This window comes from Mesoplodon densirostris, chromosome 3 (assembly GCF_025265405.1).
Source record: "Mesoplodon densirostris isolate mMesDen1 chromosome 3, mMesDen1 primary haplotype, whole genome shotgun sequence".
NCBI classification, from domain to species: Eukaryota; Metazoa; Chordata; class Mammalia; order Artiodactyla; family Ziphiidae; genus Mesoplodon; species Mesoplodon densirostris.
Genome location: NC_082663.1, coordinates 90,846,126 through 90,864,561, shown reverse-complemented (window position 1 = coordinate 90,864,561; position 18,436 = coordinate 90,846,126). Strand labels below are relative to the sequence as shown.

Here is an 18,436-nt window from a genome sequence, read left to right as displayed (position 1 = left end):
TTCCTGGGGGAAAAAAACACAAAAAAATAAATAGCAATTAGCTTTGGGGTAAGATTAGATTGTTGAGTAGGACGTTTTCTAATGAAGTTTATTATTCTTAATCATTTTAAAAATATATCAATAAAGGTTACTATTTAGTGTCCAGATAAACACTTTCCTGGCTCTCTTCCAAAGCTATCTTTTGCTTTATGCAATTTGGACCTGCCATCAGGAATTTGTTACCATGCTCCTTTAATCAGTCATAGTAACACCAAAATGACTTTTCCTCATCAAGTCTGCCCTACCACTCAAATCTAAGTTTCTCAGTGACATCCCTTATTAACTGGGGACATCATTTGCATTACGTGAATGTTTTATGTATTTATAATACTTAAACATCCCATTTTAATTAAAATTATAGGCTATTCAATTGTTTTTAAAATTTTGTATGAAAATTGTATGAAAGCTACTTTAAGATATAAATCGTAAATAGTGTAAACCATGCAAATATATATTGCCATCTTGAGGATGAAAATGATTATGATCTAGGAATCCTGCAGTTATATGGTAATAAAGAAATATTCTAATAACAATCAAACCAGCATGGTAAAATTGGACCAATTTATCCTTTAATAATGAAAGAATTATGTGAAAAGTTTTTAATGGGCAATCTACAGTATCAGGTTTATGTGATGTATATTAAAGTTAGAAAAATGTTTTATATTCCTTTAAGTTTCTTCTTGTAAAATGAATAAATACTTAAGGTAACAAAGCAAATCCTTTTCAGTTATTAAATACTGTATTTATAAATCTTATCAAGATCATATTTTACCTCTGATTATATTTTCTACAACAGAAAGATGTACAATAAAGATAACACAGTATCAGTTTGATGTTATCCTTGTTTGTTGGCAAAAGTAGTTAACCAAAATACCTGGAGGTGTTAAAAGTCACCAGAAAGAAATAAAAGGACAAATTCCTAGAGAGATCACCTTTTTTTGGTCCACATATCAAACAAGTTCATAGTTTGTGACCCAAAGCATTATGATATTATTATATACAACTAAACAAAAGGATGTATGGTAATGTACTTGTAAAATGATATACAATGAACGACATATAAGACAGTACTATCATTATTATAAAGTAAACCTAAGTAGACTATTTATCTAAATAGACTTTCTCACCGAAAGATTATATATAACTAATTTCCATGTGTAGTTGCAATGTAATAATATATCTTCTCTTAAAAAGGTTGGCTGACACTTTCTAGAAAATGGCAAGTATTATAGACTATAAAAATATCAAGTATGTGTACAAGCTCTTCATCATCAGGAAAATGTTAAACAAAATCCTTGGAAACTTTACAAGGAGAAATCAAAGAGAATGAACATATAAAAGCAATAAAACATGACATTAAAACGTTATTGAGGAAACCTCTAAAATCACATTACCTGGAACCAGTTCCATAATTATGTAGATAGGCTGTCGTTGTGTGCAAACTCCTATAAGTTTGACAATATTGGGATGATCATATTGCTTGAGAATTCTGGATGAGAGAAGTATAAGAATAGTTACCATTTAAGTTGTAAGCATTAATTTATGATCATGAGTAGTGTGCACAAGTAGAATGCACTTTAATCAACACAATTTTTAAAACTTTAGTACGAACCCAAATTATGATAAATGGGATGTATATGTCTTGACAAATCTTGGCAAAATATAGATATAAATGAGTCAGTTTTTATTCAATTAAATATTTGTTTAAAAATTATTATCTACTCTGAATAGGTAATAAGCATGCTAAACAGGAATAACTTACTTAGTCCAAAATATGCAGAACTCCCTTCAAAGAATCTGGTTTTAGCCACCCTCACAAAAGCTGGAAAGTATTAGTGGACCAAAAACTGTAAGCTGGTAGGGCAGCATCTTTTTGTTTTGTTTTGTTTTATATATATACTTCATTTGAAACAAATAAAAATAGAACGATTCATATTGGTAAATGCTATAGAGTAATCACTTCATATTTAGATTTCATAATACATACTTTCTTGATGATCATGATCAACTTCAAAATAGTAAAAACTCAAAAAGTTTTGAGGAACCTGGCAGAAGGTTAAACAATGAGTAATATAAGACTTAAGCTGAGGCAGAGAAGTTTTAGTTTGGATAAAGGCAGAATTTCAGACAGCTGTAAAAGTAGCATAGACTCATCTATAGGACCCCAAGCATGAGTTAAAAATAAATTAGATTCCCTCAGAGGCCTGTCTACCCTGATGTTTTCTGTTACCAAATGATATTCCATGTTATCCTATTGACATAGTTATAAATTCATTCATATTTGAAAAAACACAGTTTCCTTTCTAGGAGAATGAAAAAAATAACTTCATTTGGAGAAAGATAAAACAGTTTATATGTGTGCTGTACATGTACAACTAAAGCAGAGATAGCTCTAAGAAAAATGTTATCGATTGAAAATATATAAATTTAATAAATGAAAAAATACACTGGGAAGAATTCTAGAGATAAAGAAAATGTTCTGTCAATAACTGAGTTTGCAGTTTCTATGAGGAATTAAAAAGGAAGTTTTAGAATGATTGACTGTAATCCAAAATGTCATTTCTTAGGTTGAAAATTGCTTAATAAAGAAATTGCACAAAACAGCCAGGATGAATCCAAATAACATTAAATAGCTAAATATATAGCTTTATTATCTGTTAAAGGATACTTGGGAGTTTGCGTGGATGTAATTGTCATTTTTAACATAAAATTTCAGTTTCACTTTAAAAGAAATTAAACTCTATCTTTCAGTAAAACATTCACAAATTAGAAAGCAAGATACCTTAAGATACCTATGAATAACCAAAATAATGAGGCTATACGTTTCAATTGTGATAGCATACTTTTAAATTCATCATAGGATATTTTTTCTGAATTGCTAATAATATACATGAAAAAGGTTTGCAACTATATTCCATAGATAATATTTAATAAATGCACCCAACTAGTTTAATCCATTGCTATAAATATCCACTTTTAGATGATGGAGAAATGACATCAAGATGCTCTATGCCACGGGATTTAGTTCTTTTGTTGCCATGTCCTCTGTTCTCCCATGGCACTTTACAAAAACTTCAATTTTATATACAATGCCATGATGGAGACAACACACACACACACACACACACACACACACACACCTTTCCTTCCTTCCCTTTATACCACCCATCTCTGGATCTATATATCCTCCTTCTCCTTCTCTCCCTCTCAACTGTCCACCTACTCATCCATCCATTCATCTCCCATTCATATGTCCATTCTCACTCTATCCAAAGCCCCTTTCCATTTGTTTTGTGTTTTGCTGTATATATTAGATTTTACCACTAACAGAAGAGTTTAAACTATTTGAAACATAGGGCTGGCAGGTTGGAACATTAAATTCTAGCTAAAACAGAAAAAAGAGAAGAAAATCATCCTAAAAGATCAGTTAGAAAAGAAACAATGCAATGAGCTAAAGAAGAAATTTGAGATTCTCAGAAAATAAAGCTAACAGCTGGGAATAAAGAATCAAGCAATAATATCTAAGGAGGGTAGGAAAGATGTAATTATATACCTAAATATATGTCTAAATTATGGATTTTATATATAGAATACAGTAATATTCTTAGTATAAGGACAATCACAACACTGCATATATGCATATGTGTATATGCATGTGTGATAAAAGCAAAAAATACTGCAATATTTTTCAAGGACTCAAAGAATACTCACTGTTCTCAAAAGCATCTGGTTCTTTTGACTGTGATTGCCTAACTGACCTGCAGTCTAACTCAAACACATAGAAACTTTTTGTTTTCACATTGTATAATAAGTGCCTACTTTTGACGGCCCTGAAAGCGCTTACTTCTAATTCATCAAATCATATTGAAGATATCTTCAAACTTACATTTTAATGAATCACTTACTCATATTATAAATACATATTTACATTACTTTAGAGAACTTACTTGGCTTCTTGTAAAAATTTTATTTTCAGTTCCTGAGGAAGATCTTCTTTACACGTTTTAACAGCAACAGCAGTTTTATCCTTTAATATGCCCTTAAATACTTCACCAAAATTTCCCTGAAAATACAAATATATTTATTGTTTAGAGTGTAAGACAGCCAGGTAAACCTTTGCAAAATACAAGGAAAGCATGTAACGATGAGTTTTGAGTTCATCAAAGTACTCTGTTAGCTTTATTCAGAGTTTTAAGTAGAAATAAAGACTGGGAATGTTGCTCTTACCAATTAACTTTAAATACACTATCCAACACACCAACCTTTTGAGGGACTGAGGTTTGTGGAGAATTGAAAAGGAAATGGGAAAAAACTGAAATAGAATAAAAGGAAAAACTAATGCTGTCAGAAGTACCTAAGTTTCACTCCATCTAGTTCCCTTCACCCCCTTAGATCTAAGTTTTATCACGTTGGCGTTTAAAAATAAAGCCAAGTTTGTGACCACCTAGAGGCGGGGGATAGGGAGGGTGGGAGGGAGACGCAAGAGGGAGGGGATATGGGGATATATGTATATGTATAGCTGACTCACTTTGTTATACAGCAGAAACTAACACACCATTGTAAAGCAATTATACTCCAATAAAGATGTTAAAATAAACAAACAAATAAATAAAGCAAGCCAAGATTCTGTGAGGTGACTGGTGGTATTGATCTACACAGCCAGATGTCACTTGGACCAGAGTGTGAGAGAGTAAGACACTAGATGAGAGGCAACAGAACCAAGGCAGATGAAGGACTGTCAACAGCCACTGCTGCAGGCTGTCAATCCCTGAAAGATACCAAGGAAAACGAGGTGCTTGCCCAAATGCCAGTGTCACCCATGATGAGTTCATTTCTATCAAATATCTGAACTCCTAACCTTACTCTATGGCTAGAACATATTTTGATTTAAAATGCCTTATTTCCAGTTTGAAGTCACTTTTATTATAGTTATGAAACAAAAGAATACAGAGAAGATCTATAAATCTAACACAACAGCTATTTTGGAGTATTCTCTTCAAGTCTTTCTATGTATGCATATGTATTTTTTACATAGCTATAATTATAATGTGCAAGCACTGTATTATAATTACTTTTAATGCTGTCATTGTTGAGCAACAAGTAACTAAACTACAGGTCTGATAATCAATGAGTTTGAGTTCTACGTTCAATGTAACTCTTAACCTATGATCCAAGGTGTATAAATTTTACATGTTACTAATCATTTAAATTTACTAATAGGTATTTTAATAAATTTATTTATTAAAGAATTACTATTTGCTTAATTTAATTAACACTTATTTTACTTAATATTTTAAGTATACTTGAATATTTACGTAATGAATAGTATTATTAAGTCTAATATTCAACTCTTAAATATGCATCCAAAATGATGATTGATCACCCTTACATGAAAAGTGAACATACAATAACTTCAACACAGTGCACATTCATCACAAACTAGAAAAAGAAAAATTTGAGCTTTATATCCTTCCCTGTTATTCAAGGCTTTTTCCTTCCCACAATTATCACATCATTCAGAGCTGAGAGAAGGTATTAGTACCCACAATTACTGCTGAGCCTCTGTTTATCTGAATGATTCTGAAGCACTTAAAATTCACCTTCTCTGAAACTTAACATTTTATTCACTAGAAGACATTTCCTGACTAAATTACCTTTTCATTTAGTAGGGCCATTACTCTCTACAAGCATTCAGATTCTTCCTGTGGAACACTTTTGCCTTCCTCCTAGCACCGCAGACAGCCTACCCTGATTCAAGATCTCAGTTTTCTCACCTGAACTGATTTCATCCTTAGTCCCTCACCCTCTTCGGCCCCTTAATCTCTCCAACACACAACTTTGATTATACTACTGCCTTATTTAATATCTATCCTTCCCTACCATTCCTTTCTCAGCCTCTGTCTAGCCATCTTAGCCTCTGACTGCTAAATGTGTCCTAAATTCAACTACTTAGTGATCCCAGCCATGCCTTCTGTACATTTTCCCCTCACCTCCAATCAGAGAACATGCTAACTAATCTTTAAATTCATTTCTATGCCACCTCTTTCATGAAGACTTTCTTGATCTTCCCAAAATTATACATCTTGTTCCTGAACACTTATCATCCCATTGCCCCTTTGTACCTTTCTAATGGTTTCTGTCCTATATAACTGTTCTTGGCACATACGAGGCATTTGAAAATTGTAAACATTCATTTAACAATCATTACTCAGAAGACTTCAGTTCTTTTAACGGTGGTCAGGGGAGGAATCTCCAAACACTGCACAAAAGACTCTGCTTCACAGACCACCTCTTCTCCATCCAAAGAGGTCAGGAAAAAGCCTACGATATCCATTGCTCCCTACCATGTAACAGGCATAGCTTCATCTCTGCTACTGGCTTTAAGTCCATGAGGCTAAATTTCATTGTCTCTTCTGTATGTTTTTGTTGGTCCTCACAGAAGATCCTGGTAGTCCTCATTTCCCCCTCTCTAATTCTCATTAGGTTCTGCAGACTCCTCGTCAACCTGTCATCTCCAACTATTTCCCTTCTGTCCCCAACCTCCAGTTGCCTTCTGGAACTTGTGGTCCATCATCAAAATTTTATCTCGGGCTTCCCTGGTGGCACAGTGGTTGAGAGTCCGCCTGCCGATGCAGGGGACGCGGGTTCATGCCCCGGTCCGGGAAGATCCCACATGCTGCGGAGCGGCTGGGCCCATTGAGCCATGGCCACTGAGCCTGCGCGGCCGGAGCCTGTGCTCCGCAACGGGAGAGGCCACAAGAGTGAGAGGCCCGCGTATCGCAAAAAAAAAAAAAAAAAAAAAAAAAAAAAAAATTTATCTCGATCTCTTCTTTGGTCCTTCTCTTCACCTTCTTTTTCTAACAGAAACCTGGCTCTCACTTGAGAACACTCAAATGGTGGGTGAGCTTCCTGTGCCTTCTAAAACTGTGATGACCCCACCCGCACCCCCAACACACACACCATGCTTCTCCCACCGCCTGAGAGATGGAATTCAGGATTCATTGAACTCCTTGTCACTGCTTTCAAAATATTTTCCCTTCTGCTTTCCTAAAAGCTCCTATCTTTGAAACTTTATTATTTGATTATATACCCACTACCCCTTACTGTTGCTAGCAGCTATTGCATTTGAAAATATTTTCCCTCATTTGTTGACAAGTTGAGCTCCTGGATCACTGTACCTGGTGTTACTCTTGTCTTAAAATTTGGAAATTTCAATAGACACTTAAAGATTCTTCCAACACTTCAAACTCTGTTACGTGAGCATCTCTCTTCCAATGATCCATGTTCCAACCTATTTTCTATGATCATATCTTAAACTTTGCCATCACCAATAATGCAACTCCTCTGTAATACGTACATCATTCATCCCATCTTCTGGCTGGCTTCTATTTTTCTAGCTTACTTCCTCTAGTATTTGGACTCAAAATCCTTTGACCCTATAGGAACTTCCAAATCTTTAGACCCTATTACTTTTTATTGTCCATAACCCCCTAACAGCCTCGCTTTCTTCCTTATTCAGCTTAAATTCCATGCTCAATAATTATAACAACTGTTTACTATATACTCTCAACTTCTCTGTTCCTTTTCATCTGTAGAACTCCCTCATCAAATCCACAACCCAGATTAAATGCAACACGGCCTACTCTGTTCCTATGCAGCTAAATGTGGCTGGAGAAAATCCACAATGATGTTGACTAGTTTCAGTTTAAATTCATGAACACAAACCTCTAGGGGGGCCTTAATACTGCTCAATAATTATATTACAATTCCCTAGACCATTCACACTCTCAGTCTTCTAATTAAACTATTCCCCCCCTTTGACTCTCCTCTTAAAGCTCCCATACCTTCCCCACACCCTCATTCTTAGTTAACAATCTTGCTTAATTTATTGAGAAAATTGAAGCAATATAAAGAGAACTTCCAGACTCTCAGTCCCACATTTACCCTCCTACCAACCTTCCTTGCTGTTATAAAAAATGAACTACTGTGCTTCTATTAAAGTCAATCCTCCATTGTAAATTAAATTCCATCCCCTCTTACCTACTTGATGATATTATTTCAGGAATTCTCATCTCCTTCCAAAATCTTGAATTTTTCACCACATATTGCCAACTGCAAACCAGCATGCTGCCTCTCTCAGATTAACCAACAACACACTAATCATTTCTTCTGAAACTACCACCACATGTAGTTTGCTACATGAGGTAGCAAAACTTCAAAGAGTTACATCCTTGCTATCTCTAATTCCTCTCCTCCCACTCTCCCTTAAATATATTTCAGTTTGGCTTTCACAAAAAGCATTCTAAAGAAAGTGCTCAGCCAAGTCACTAGGGATCTCTTCACTGTTAAAGTCAATGGTTCTCAGTCATCATCTCATTTGACCTCTCAGCAGCACTTGCCACCACTGATCACTCTCTCCTCCTTCATATACTTTCTTCTCTTGGCTTCTAAGGCATCCTATCTCCTGGTTTCCTGCCTTCCAGGAGATTGCTCTTTCTCAACCTCAACCATCTTGCTTCTCATCTCTCCAGCCTCTTGATTTTGACGTGACCAGGGCTCAATCTCTCTCTTCTCTTCTCTATCTAGACTCACTCCATTGCTGAACTCATCTAAATAAACCAGCAAATAAGTAAGTGACAACTACCAAATTTGTACTTTTGATCCACACCTCTTTTCCAAACTCCAGACTTAATACCCAACCATTTTCCCAACATCTCCACTTAGAAGTCTAACAGACAAACCTTAATATTCACATCCCAAATTCCTAAACTCATTCCCCCCAAACCTGCTACACCTATGCCAACTGCCCTCTTTGTCCCATGCCCCGCATAGAGCATCAGGATATTTAGGTGGTTCAACCTTAAAAACAAATCCAAACTCACCACTTCTCACCACTTCCACTGCCATCCCCTCTGATCCAACAACAATCAACTTTAGTTAGGTAAGTACAATAGCTTCCTAACTTTCCAACTCAGCCTATTCTCAACACAGTAGCCAGAGTGGACTCTGTAGAAAGTAAGATCATGCCACTCCTCTACTCAAAATCATTCTCTAGCTTACCTTTTCACACCCATTTAAAGCCAAAGTATTGATGATTACGGTGATCTACATGGCTCTACACGATCTACACTCTCACCACCTCACTGACTTGCTGCCCTATCCTATTCTTCCTTGCTTACTGGGTTACAGGCAAACTGTCTCTCCTGCTCATCAAATGAAATTTGCATTGGTACTCCCTCTGCCTAAAACCCTCTTCCTCACTTGACCACATGGCTAAATCCCTCCTCCCCAGGTTTTCATTGGAAATAAACAATCTTAATAAGGCTTACCTGGACTCCCCCATTAAAAATTGCAAGTCCAACCAATAGCACTCCTAAATTCCTTATATTTTCACAGGATTTTAGCACCCTTTAACATTATGAAGTTTACTTATTGATTAAGTTTATTGTTTTTCTGTCCTTCCCTGCTAGATAGAATATGAGCTTCATTAAGGGCAAGGATATTTGTCTACTTTGTTCACGGATGTATCCCAGGAACATAGAAGAGTGCCTGGCACACAGAAGGCATTCAGTAAATATTTGAGGAATGAATATTTTTGAGTACCAATTATATATCAAGTACAGTCTATAGAAATACAGTGCACGAAAAAAGAGTTCCCATCTCAACCTTATACTACTACTAAATTCCAAAGTACATAAGTATAAGAACCATGGCAAATTATTTTTCTCATGCATTTTCATGCAGTATACTATAAATATTCAGAATAGGTAATGAAAATATTAAATGACATTTTTCAACTCAAATATATTTGCTGAAATTAAGCTATATAGTGGCTCTAAAGTTGAAGTGTTTTATTAAAAATGATAAAATCTATTAAAGCTGATATCATGCTACTGCCTTGTCATTGAAAACAATTATTCTTTTAAATAACCTTACTGAGGACCTAAAGGCTAAAATTCCTCCTAATATGTGAAATACCATGTATCACATATTAAACAAAGATAATTGAAACATTTCTCTTTAACTGAAAGTATTTTTTCCTTAGAACTGAAAAATCTGCTCTTCTCAACACACTATTTTCAGTAACTGGTTTAATTTTAGGGCTTCCCTGGTGGTGCAGTGGTTGAGAGTCTGCCTGCCGATGCAGGGGACACGGGTTCGTGCCCCGGTCCAGGAAGATCCCACATGCCGCAGAGCGGCTGGGCCCGTGAGCCATGGCCGCTGAGCCTGCGTGTCCGGAGCCTGTGCTCCACAATGGGAGAGGCCACAACAGTGAGAGGCCCGCGTACCACAATAAATAAATAAATAAATAATTTTATAACTTATTATTTAATTGTATTTTCATGGAAACTGATTTACTTTCTTTGTAATAATTTTTAGCCCAATCACTGCTACTGAGTTACCTAAAGTAATGAAAAAGAAGAAATATTTCCTTAAGAATTATGGCCACATCACAGAGGAAATAAACACACCAGCTACTGCTTGTAGCTTGAAATTCTTTAGGATTTACTTACTAAATAAGTATTAGCAGTCAATAGAAACTGTTTTCCAATAGCAATTTAATGCTTCTATTTGGAAAAGATATTTTAAAATAATAAGAATCCTGCAAAGTGGATTGTTTCAACAGGAATTTACTTTCTCAACACACATCAGGACCAAAAAATAGAGGAAATTTGTCAATTCATCTAGTTTACATTTAAATCAAAAAAAGTAATGAATAATCATTTATTTCTTTACTTGAAATGCTGAGCCTTAAATTCTAGTACTGATCACTCAGAAATGTATGACTGATAGTCTTCCCTACCTATCTGGATTTTATACTATTTTTTACATTGCATTATGAACCTCAACTCAATTCAAACATCACTAATTAAGTCATCAACAAAGAAGTTAATATTTATCTATTGGAACTCAGTTATAAACGAATAACAAATTTTCAAATAGCCCATTTGATTATTAAATGTCTGCCATCATTATTAGTTATAATATACTTTCATATGGCCAATGAGTTGGAAGAAACTCCCAACCAGGTTGGAAGAAAGAGACTTTTATCATATATAGCTGCCTCCTCTGACCACTAACAGAGCTAGGTACAAAATGGATATATTGAAACATGTGCCTTGTCCACATAATTTTCAGATTGAAATAACATGTCCCATGTTGTCACATACCGTGATTCTATATACAATTCTGAAATCCCAAAGAGCAGTACTGCATTTTCTCTGAAATATCATGTATAACCAGAAACAAACAGAATAAGACTATTAAGTATTTAAAGTTTTATTACATCACAGTTTCTTTTCAAATCTCAGCTCACTAGTTTTGGCTTTACTACACTGTAATAAAATTTTTGTGGCTTTTAGTTCTTTCAGAGGAAAATATACAAAATAATATTCTTAAAGTCAAGATAATTCTTAAACTTTTCAAAGATTTTCACACTTCTATATCAGTGAACATCACAGTATTTGTAACAGATATGGCACTGTGTTCTTCTAGGTTCATGGGGGAATGTGCCTTGCTGTGTGCTGGAATATCAGAAAGGCTTTGAAGAAAATGAATCTGTAGAGTTCACAATCACTATCAAGATTTGGTTTTTCAGCTCAGTGGATTACATACCTTGCCCAGTAATTCTCCCAATGTGACATCTTCATGATTGAGAACCCATTTCTTATCCTGTGTCAAAGAAAAAGAACAGTTTTTTAGCCCAAGCAAGAATGCAGTTCCTGTAACATGCATTTGAGGCAGTGGCAAATAGACCTAAGGGATATTACATTCAGACCATTCAATAATCAGCACACTAAGAAGTTGTAACCTCAAGAGGTTATAAAACAGATTTAAGGAATGTTACCACACAATAGAACTTTAAGCTCTACATTATAGCAAACTTCTATCAGAATTATCAGCCTTCAAAATGATAGTATCCCTGTAACTAGAACACAGCATGCACTCTCCTCCCACCATAAGGCTTAGGCTATGCTATTATTTGTCATTTCAAAAACGTTGTGTCATAAGTACATGAGGGAATCTCATTTTGCAAGTAAAATTTCCAATCCTCACTTGATCATAGAGAATTATTTTATACCCAAATTACATTACTAAGAGCTAATTTTTCCACAACTGGTCATGAATTATAGCTGTCTATTCCACTGCATATAGTCCCACATCTTTCCCAAGTAATTTCCTGTAGAGTAATAAAGGAACAAACATCAATTACAGTATCATCAAGGTACACAAGATCAGTGATGCAAACATGACATTATAAAAGAACATCCCATTATGTGATCTCAAGAGCTAATCAGTACTTAGGGAATATTTTATCATCTAAAAAGTCTCAGGGCTTCCCTGGTGGCGCAGTGGTTGAGAGTCCGCCTGCCGATGCAGGGGACACGGGTTTGTGTCCTGGTCCGGGAAGATGCCACATGCTGTGGAGCGGCTCGACTCGTGAGCCATGGCCACTGAGCCTGCGTGTCCGGAGCCTGTGCTCCACAACGGGAGAGGCCACAAGACTGAGAGGCCCGTGTACCGCAAAAAAAATAAAAATAAAAATAAATTAAAAAAATAAAAAGTCTCAGCTATAAGAGCACACAATACTGTAATGTTAGAAAGACATATTAGATTAAAAAAAAAAGAAGTAAGGAAAAATGAATGAAGCGGGGTGGGAGGAGAAAGGAGAGAAGGAAAATTAGGGAATGGAGCAAAGAGAGAAAGAAGAAAAGAAAATCCTGGAATGATATATTTTGTTCTTGATTTTTAAAAAATTTAACGTTAAAGTATAGTATTCCCCCATTACACAGACTGAAATATAATTATGAGCTATAGAATGAATTGTAACAAGTAATCAAACACCTTGAAGTAAGAATCCACCCTAACTATGGCTTAAAAATGTCCTGGACTGCCATCTGAATTACTTTACCTTCTGAAACACCACGTGACAAACACTCAACCACCACCCTCTGATTGTTCAACAAGGGGAACAGCAATGATTTTTAAAAACGGTTTACAGGTATATTCTTTAGGGGTTCAGAATAGCCTCCACAAGATGTGCTACTTTAGCATGTGGATTATTTTGAGCTAAAGGCAATTGAGACCCTGTGGCCTCAAGGCAAAGCTTTACTTCTCCCTTAAAGAATTTAAATTGTGGGCCTTACCCATAATAAGAGCTATTACCAGAAATAAGTTTTTATGACCTATCTGTATGACAGGGCAAATATCCAATTACTAAACATCTGCTCTTCCTATTTGTGAATTACCCTCCTTCTCTCTGAAGCCTCACGCCCCTATCCCATCCCTTAGCTCAGGATGGCATATATACCTCATTTTACGTTTCTAACTCAACTTCTCACTCCTGTGGGGTTCCTGTATGTACAAAATTAGATCCGATATTCTCTTATTAATATGTCTCATGTCAATTTAATTCTTAGACCAGCCAGAAGAACCTAGAAGGGTAGAGGAAGTTTTCTTTCTCCATGACAAGTCTTTCAACCTAAATAAAAAGCCAGAACTATAAAGGTCCTGAAAAAATATATAGCAGAATATCTTCATTACCAAGTATGTAAAGAAAGATTTCTTAGACAGGACACAAAATGTGTATAAAAGAAACAACTGGAATTCATCAAAATTAAAAACACTTGTTCCTCCAAAGGCTCTTTTGAAAAAATGAAAGTCCAACTACAATCTGGGTGAACATTTTTGCAATATGTATATTAGACAAATATTTTGTATGTAAGACATATAGAGAATGCATACCTCAAAAACAAGGTGACAAACAACCCAATTTTAAGAAACTGGGTAGAATACTTAACAAAAGAGAAGGACAAATAGACAATAAGTACTTCAGGAGATGTTTAACATCACTACTCAGTGACACACAAATACAAACCAAAATAAGATGCCACTTCATACCATTAGAACGAAGTGCCAAAAACAGAAATATAGATCAATGGAACAGGACAGAAAGCCCAGAGATAAACCCATGCACATATGGTCACCTTATCTTTGATAAAGGAGACAAGAATATACAGTGGAGAAAAAACAGCCTCTTCAATAAGTGGTGCTGGGAAAACTGGACAGGTATATGTAAAAGTATGAAATTAGAACACTCCCTAACACCATACACAAAAATAAACTCAAAATGGAGTAAAGACCTAAATGTAAGGCCAGAGACTATCAAACTCTTAGAGGAAAACATAGGCAGAACACTCTATGACATAAATCACAGCAAGTTCCTTTTTGACCCATCTCCTGGAGAAATGGAAATAAAACCAAAAATAAACAAATGGGACCTAATGAAACTTCAAAGCTTTTGCACAGCAAAGGAAACCATAAACAAGACCAAAAGAACCCTCAGAATGGGAGAAAATATTTGCAAATGAAGCAACTGACAAAGGATTAATCTCTAAAATTTACAAGCAGCTCACAGCTCAATAACAAAAAAACAAACAACCCAATCCAAAAATGGGCAGAAGGCCTAAATAGACATTTCTCCAAAGAAGATATACAGATTGCCAATAAACACATGAAAGAATGCTCAATATCATTAATCATTAGAGAAATGCAAATCAAAACTACAATGAGGTATCACTTCAAACCAGTCAGAATGGCCATCATCAAAAAAATCTACAAACAATAAATGCTGGAGAGGTGTGGAGAAAAGGGAACCCTCTTGCAACTTCGGTGGGAATGTAAATTGATACAGCCATTGTGGAGAACAGTATGGAGGTTCCTTAAAAAACTACAAATAGAACTACCATATGACCCAGCAATCCCACTCCTGGGCATATACCCTGAGAAAACCATAATTCAAAAAAAGTCATGTACCAAAATGTTCATTGCAGCTCTATTTACAATAGCCAGGACATGGAAGCAACCTAAGTGTCCATCAACAGATGAATGGATAAAGAAGATGTGGCACATATATACAATGGAATATTACTCAGCCATAAAAAGAAACAAAATTGAGTTATTTGTAGTGAGGTGGATGGACCTAGAGTCTGTCATACAGAGTGAAGTAAGTCAGAAAGAGAAAAACAAATACCATATGCTAACACATATATATGGAATCTAAGGGAAAAAAAAAAAGGTCATGAAGAACCTAGGGGTAAAACGGGAATAAAGACACAGACCTACTAGAGCATGGACTTGAGGATATGGGGAGGGGGAAGGGTAAGCTGGGATGAAATGAGAGAGTGGCATGGACATATATACACTACCAAACGTAAAATAGATAGCTAGTAGGAAGTAGCCGCATAGCACAGGGAGATCAGCTAGGTGGTTTGTGACCACCCAGAGGGGTGGGAGGGAGGGAGACGCAAGAGGGAAGAGCTATGGGAACATATGTATATGTATAACTGATTCACTTCGTTATAAACCAGAAACTAACACACCATCGTAAAGCAATTATACTCCAATAAAGATGTTAAAAAAAAAAGAAAAAGAATGAAGTGCCTTGTATTTACAATAGCGAAGACATGGAAACAGACTAAATGCCCATGGATAGATGAATGGATAAAGAAGATGTGGTATAGGGGCTTCCCTGGTGGCGCAGTGGTTGAGAGTCCACCTGCCGATGCAGGGAACACGGGTTCGTGCCCCGATCCGGGAGGATCCCACATGCCACGGAGCGGCTGGGCCCGTGAGCCATGGCCGCTGAGCCTGCGCATCTGGAGCCTGTGCTCCACAACAGGAGAGGCCACAACAGTGAGAGGCTCGTGTACCGCAAAAAAAAAAAAAAAAAAAAGATGTGGTATATATATACAATGGAATATTACTCAGCCATAAAAGGAATGAAATAATGCCTTTTGCAGCAATATGGATAAACCTAGAGATTATCATACTAAGTGAAGTAAGTCAGACAGGGCAAGACAAATATATGATATCACTTATACATGGAATCTAAAAAAAAACGATACAGATGAACTTTACAAAAACAGAAAGAGACTCACAGACAGAGAACAAACTAATGATTACCAAAGGGGAAAGGGGGTGGGGAAGGATAAATTAGGAGTTTGGAATTAGCAGACACAAATTACTATATATAAAATAGATGGGGCTTCCCTGGTGGCACAGTGGTTAAGAATCCACTTGCCAATTCAGGGGACACGGGTTCGAGCCCTGCTCCAGGAAGATCCCACATGCTGTGGAGCAATTAAGCCCATGTGCCACAACCACTGAGCCTGCGCTCCAGAGCCCGTACACCACAACTCCCGAAGCCCGGGCACCTAGAGCCTGTGCTCTGCAACAAGAGAAGCCACCGAAACGAGAAGCCCGCGCACCACAAGGAATAGTAGCCCCCGCTAGCCGCAACTAGAGAAAGCCTGCGCACAGCAACAAAGACTCAACACAGCCAAAAATAAATTAATTAATTAAATAAATTAAATAAATAAAACAGATAAATAAAAAGTTCTTAGTGTGTAGCACAGGGAACTATATTCAATATCTTGTAAAAAAACTATAATGGAAAAGAATCTGTAAAAGTTTATATATATATATACACACACACACCTATATATGCTGAATAACTTTGTTGTATACAAGAAACTAACACTGTAAATCAACTATATTTCAATTAAAAAAAAAGTGCCTTGAAGAGTGTGTGTCTGGGATGTCTCTCAGATCTTTTATGCTTGTTTACAGTTGGTGACAGGATGAGATATTGAAAGGACCCTTAACTCTTGTAATTTAAATAATGACTATGGTGTTACCTGGGGGAAAGATGAGGGGTGCTATTGTCAGGGTAGAGGTGTAAGGAGAGAAATGGGGTATTAAATGGGATGTGGAATGCTTACTACTGCCAGAATAGCTAGGGGTCACTCCTGATTTGAAGTCACAAAAATAACCTTTCCACTGTTTAGTCTGGGAGAAGACAAGGCTGGGAAGAGGACTAACTGCATAACCAAAAACCCTAAAATTGAAGAGAAGTCAGTTAAGAATAAGGTTGCTCTTAATCTGTTTTAGCTAAAATGAAGATCACAGAGAAGGAGCCTAGAGCCTCAGAATTTAGATTTGTGACTCCATCTGTAAGAGGGAGGGACAAAATACCCAAAGGGGATTCAGTGGCAATTTGATAACTGCAATTTTGTAGAAATGTGGATAGAGGGGCAAACTCCAAACTGTCAAATTGGAAAAAGGCAGTAGCACTTAACACATGCTCTGAAGAGGGGAACTACCCAACTCCGCCCTTAGACAATAAACAAAATACTCCTACTGAGGCTGCTGAGTGATTGAGAAAGACAAGCAACTTTAGTTACATGATGATACTAAAGCTTCACCAAACACTATGCCTGTGGCTCAGGCAATGATGGGTATGGTAACAAAAGGAGGTCCAACTCTTACATAAATTTATGTCAAGGGAACAAAAAGCAAACAAGCAGAGACTACATCAGAAGATAATTCAAAAGTAAGGTTAGGGAATAGGGACATTAAGTAACATGGAGTTTGGAGAATGGAGAGTTGCCGAAGGAGCCTGGATCCTTGTCTTCCCCACCATCTTTATTGACCTCTCTTCTTTTCCCCTTTCCTCCAAAGCAAAGTCACACTCAGAAGGGTTGCCAGAAAGAGCTGAAGCTCACTCCTTAACAACTGTCCCTGATCTGGTATCTCCTACAGAGATTATACCACATATTCTTGGCTTTATCTTTACTCTTTTTTCTATACAGGAGCAAGGATACTTGTACAACCTTCTTGAATCTGGAGAAGGAACAGAAAGGATGGAGGCAGACTGCCTCCAAGAAACAGGAATGGTAACATCTTCCCTGGTTTCACAGATTAACTGAATGAAAATAAAAGTTGTACTAAAGTGTAAGTCAATAGAAGTAAAACAGACATAAAAATATGCATTAAAACCATAATGAATACAGTTGACAGTTTTACTGTTTCATCTGCTTGCTAGTGATTTGTGACCATATAGGAATATCCTCAAACCTATGTTCAAAACTAATGATTAAATTTGTCTCATGTTGACTCTACAAAAAACTTGATTTAGACTCTTCAAATGTTCTTGACATTAGGACTCTACTCCTTAATTCATGAATATTAACACATCATTACTATGGTGAAAGAAACATACTTCCCTCATTTATCAGTTATCTCTGAAAATGAAAAAAATAACATTTTGAAACATCAAATTATTTGGGCTAAACTGGACAACTCATTTTTAAAGGGGGGAATGGAAGACAACTCTAAGACCTGAATACATTTTTTAAAACTATGAATTTCTGGGGAATTCCCTGGTGGTCCAGTAGTTAGGACTTGGCGCGTTCACTGCCGAGGGCCCAGGTTCAATCCCTTGACGGGAACTAAGATCCCACAAGCCGAGCAGTGCGGCAAAAAAAAAAAAAAAAAAAAAAAAAGGAATTTCTGGGTTTCATCAACTGATCAGAATATTTTCTAAAACTGCTTA

At 36.3% G+C, this 18,436-nt stretch overlaps 1 protein-coding gene across 5 annotated transcripts in view; it reads right to left on the bottom strand.

Annotated features, from left to right (window-relative positions):
- FER (FER tyrosine kinase) overlaps positions 1–18,436 on the bottom strand; it is a 470,473-nt gene that overhangs the window by 150,536 nt on the left and 301,501 nt on the right. For all 5 annotated transcript variants that reach the window (XM_060093231.1, XM_060093230.1, XM_060093228.1 and 2 more), the window contains 3 exons: positions 11,656–11,712; positions 3,987–4,102; positions 1,434–1,528 (listed from right to left, as the gene is read on the bottom strand). In XM_060093231.1, the coding sequence (XP_059949214.1) occupies positions 1,434–1,528; positions 3,987–4,102; positions 11,656–11,712 (268 nt within the window). The remainder of the gene's footprint in view (positions 1–1,433; positions 1,529–3,986; positions 4,103–11,655; positions 11,713–18,436) is intronic.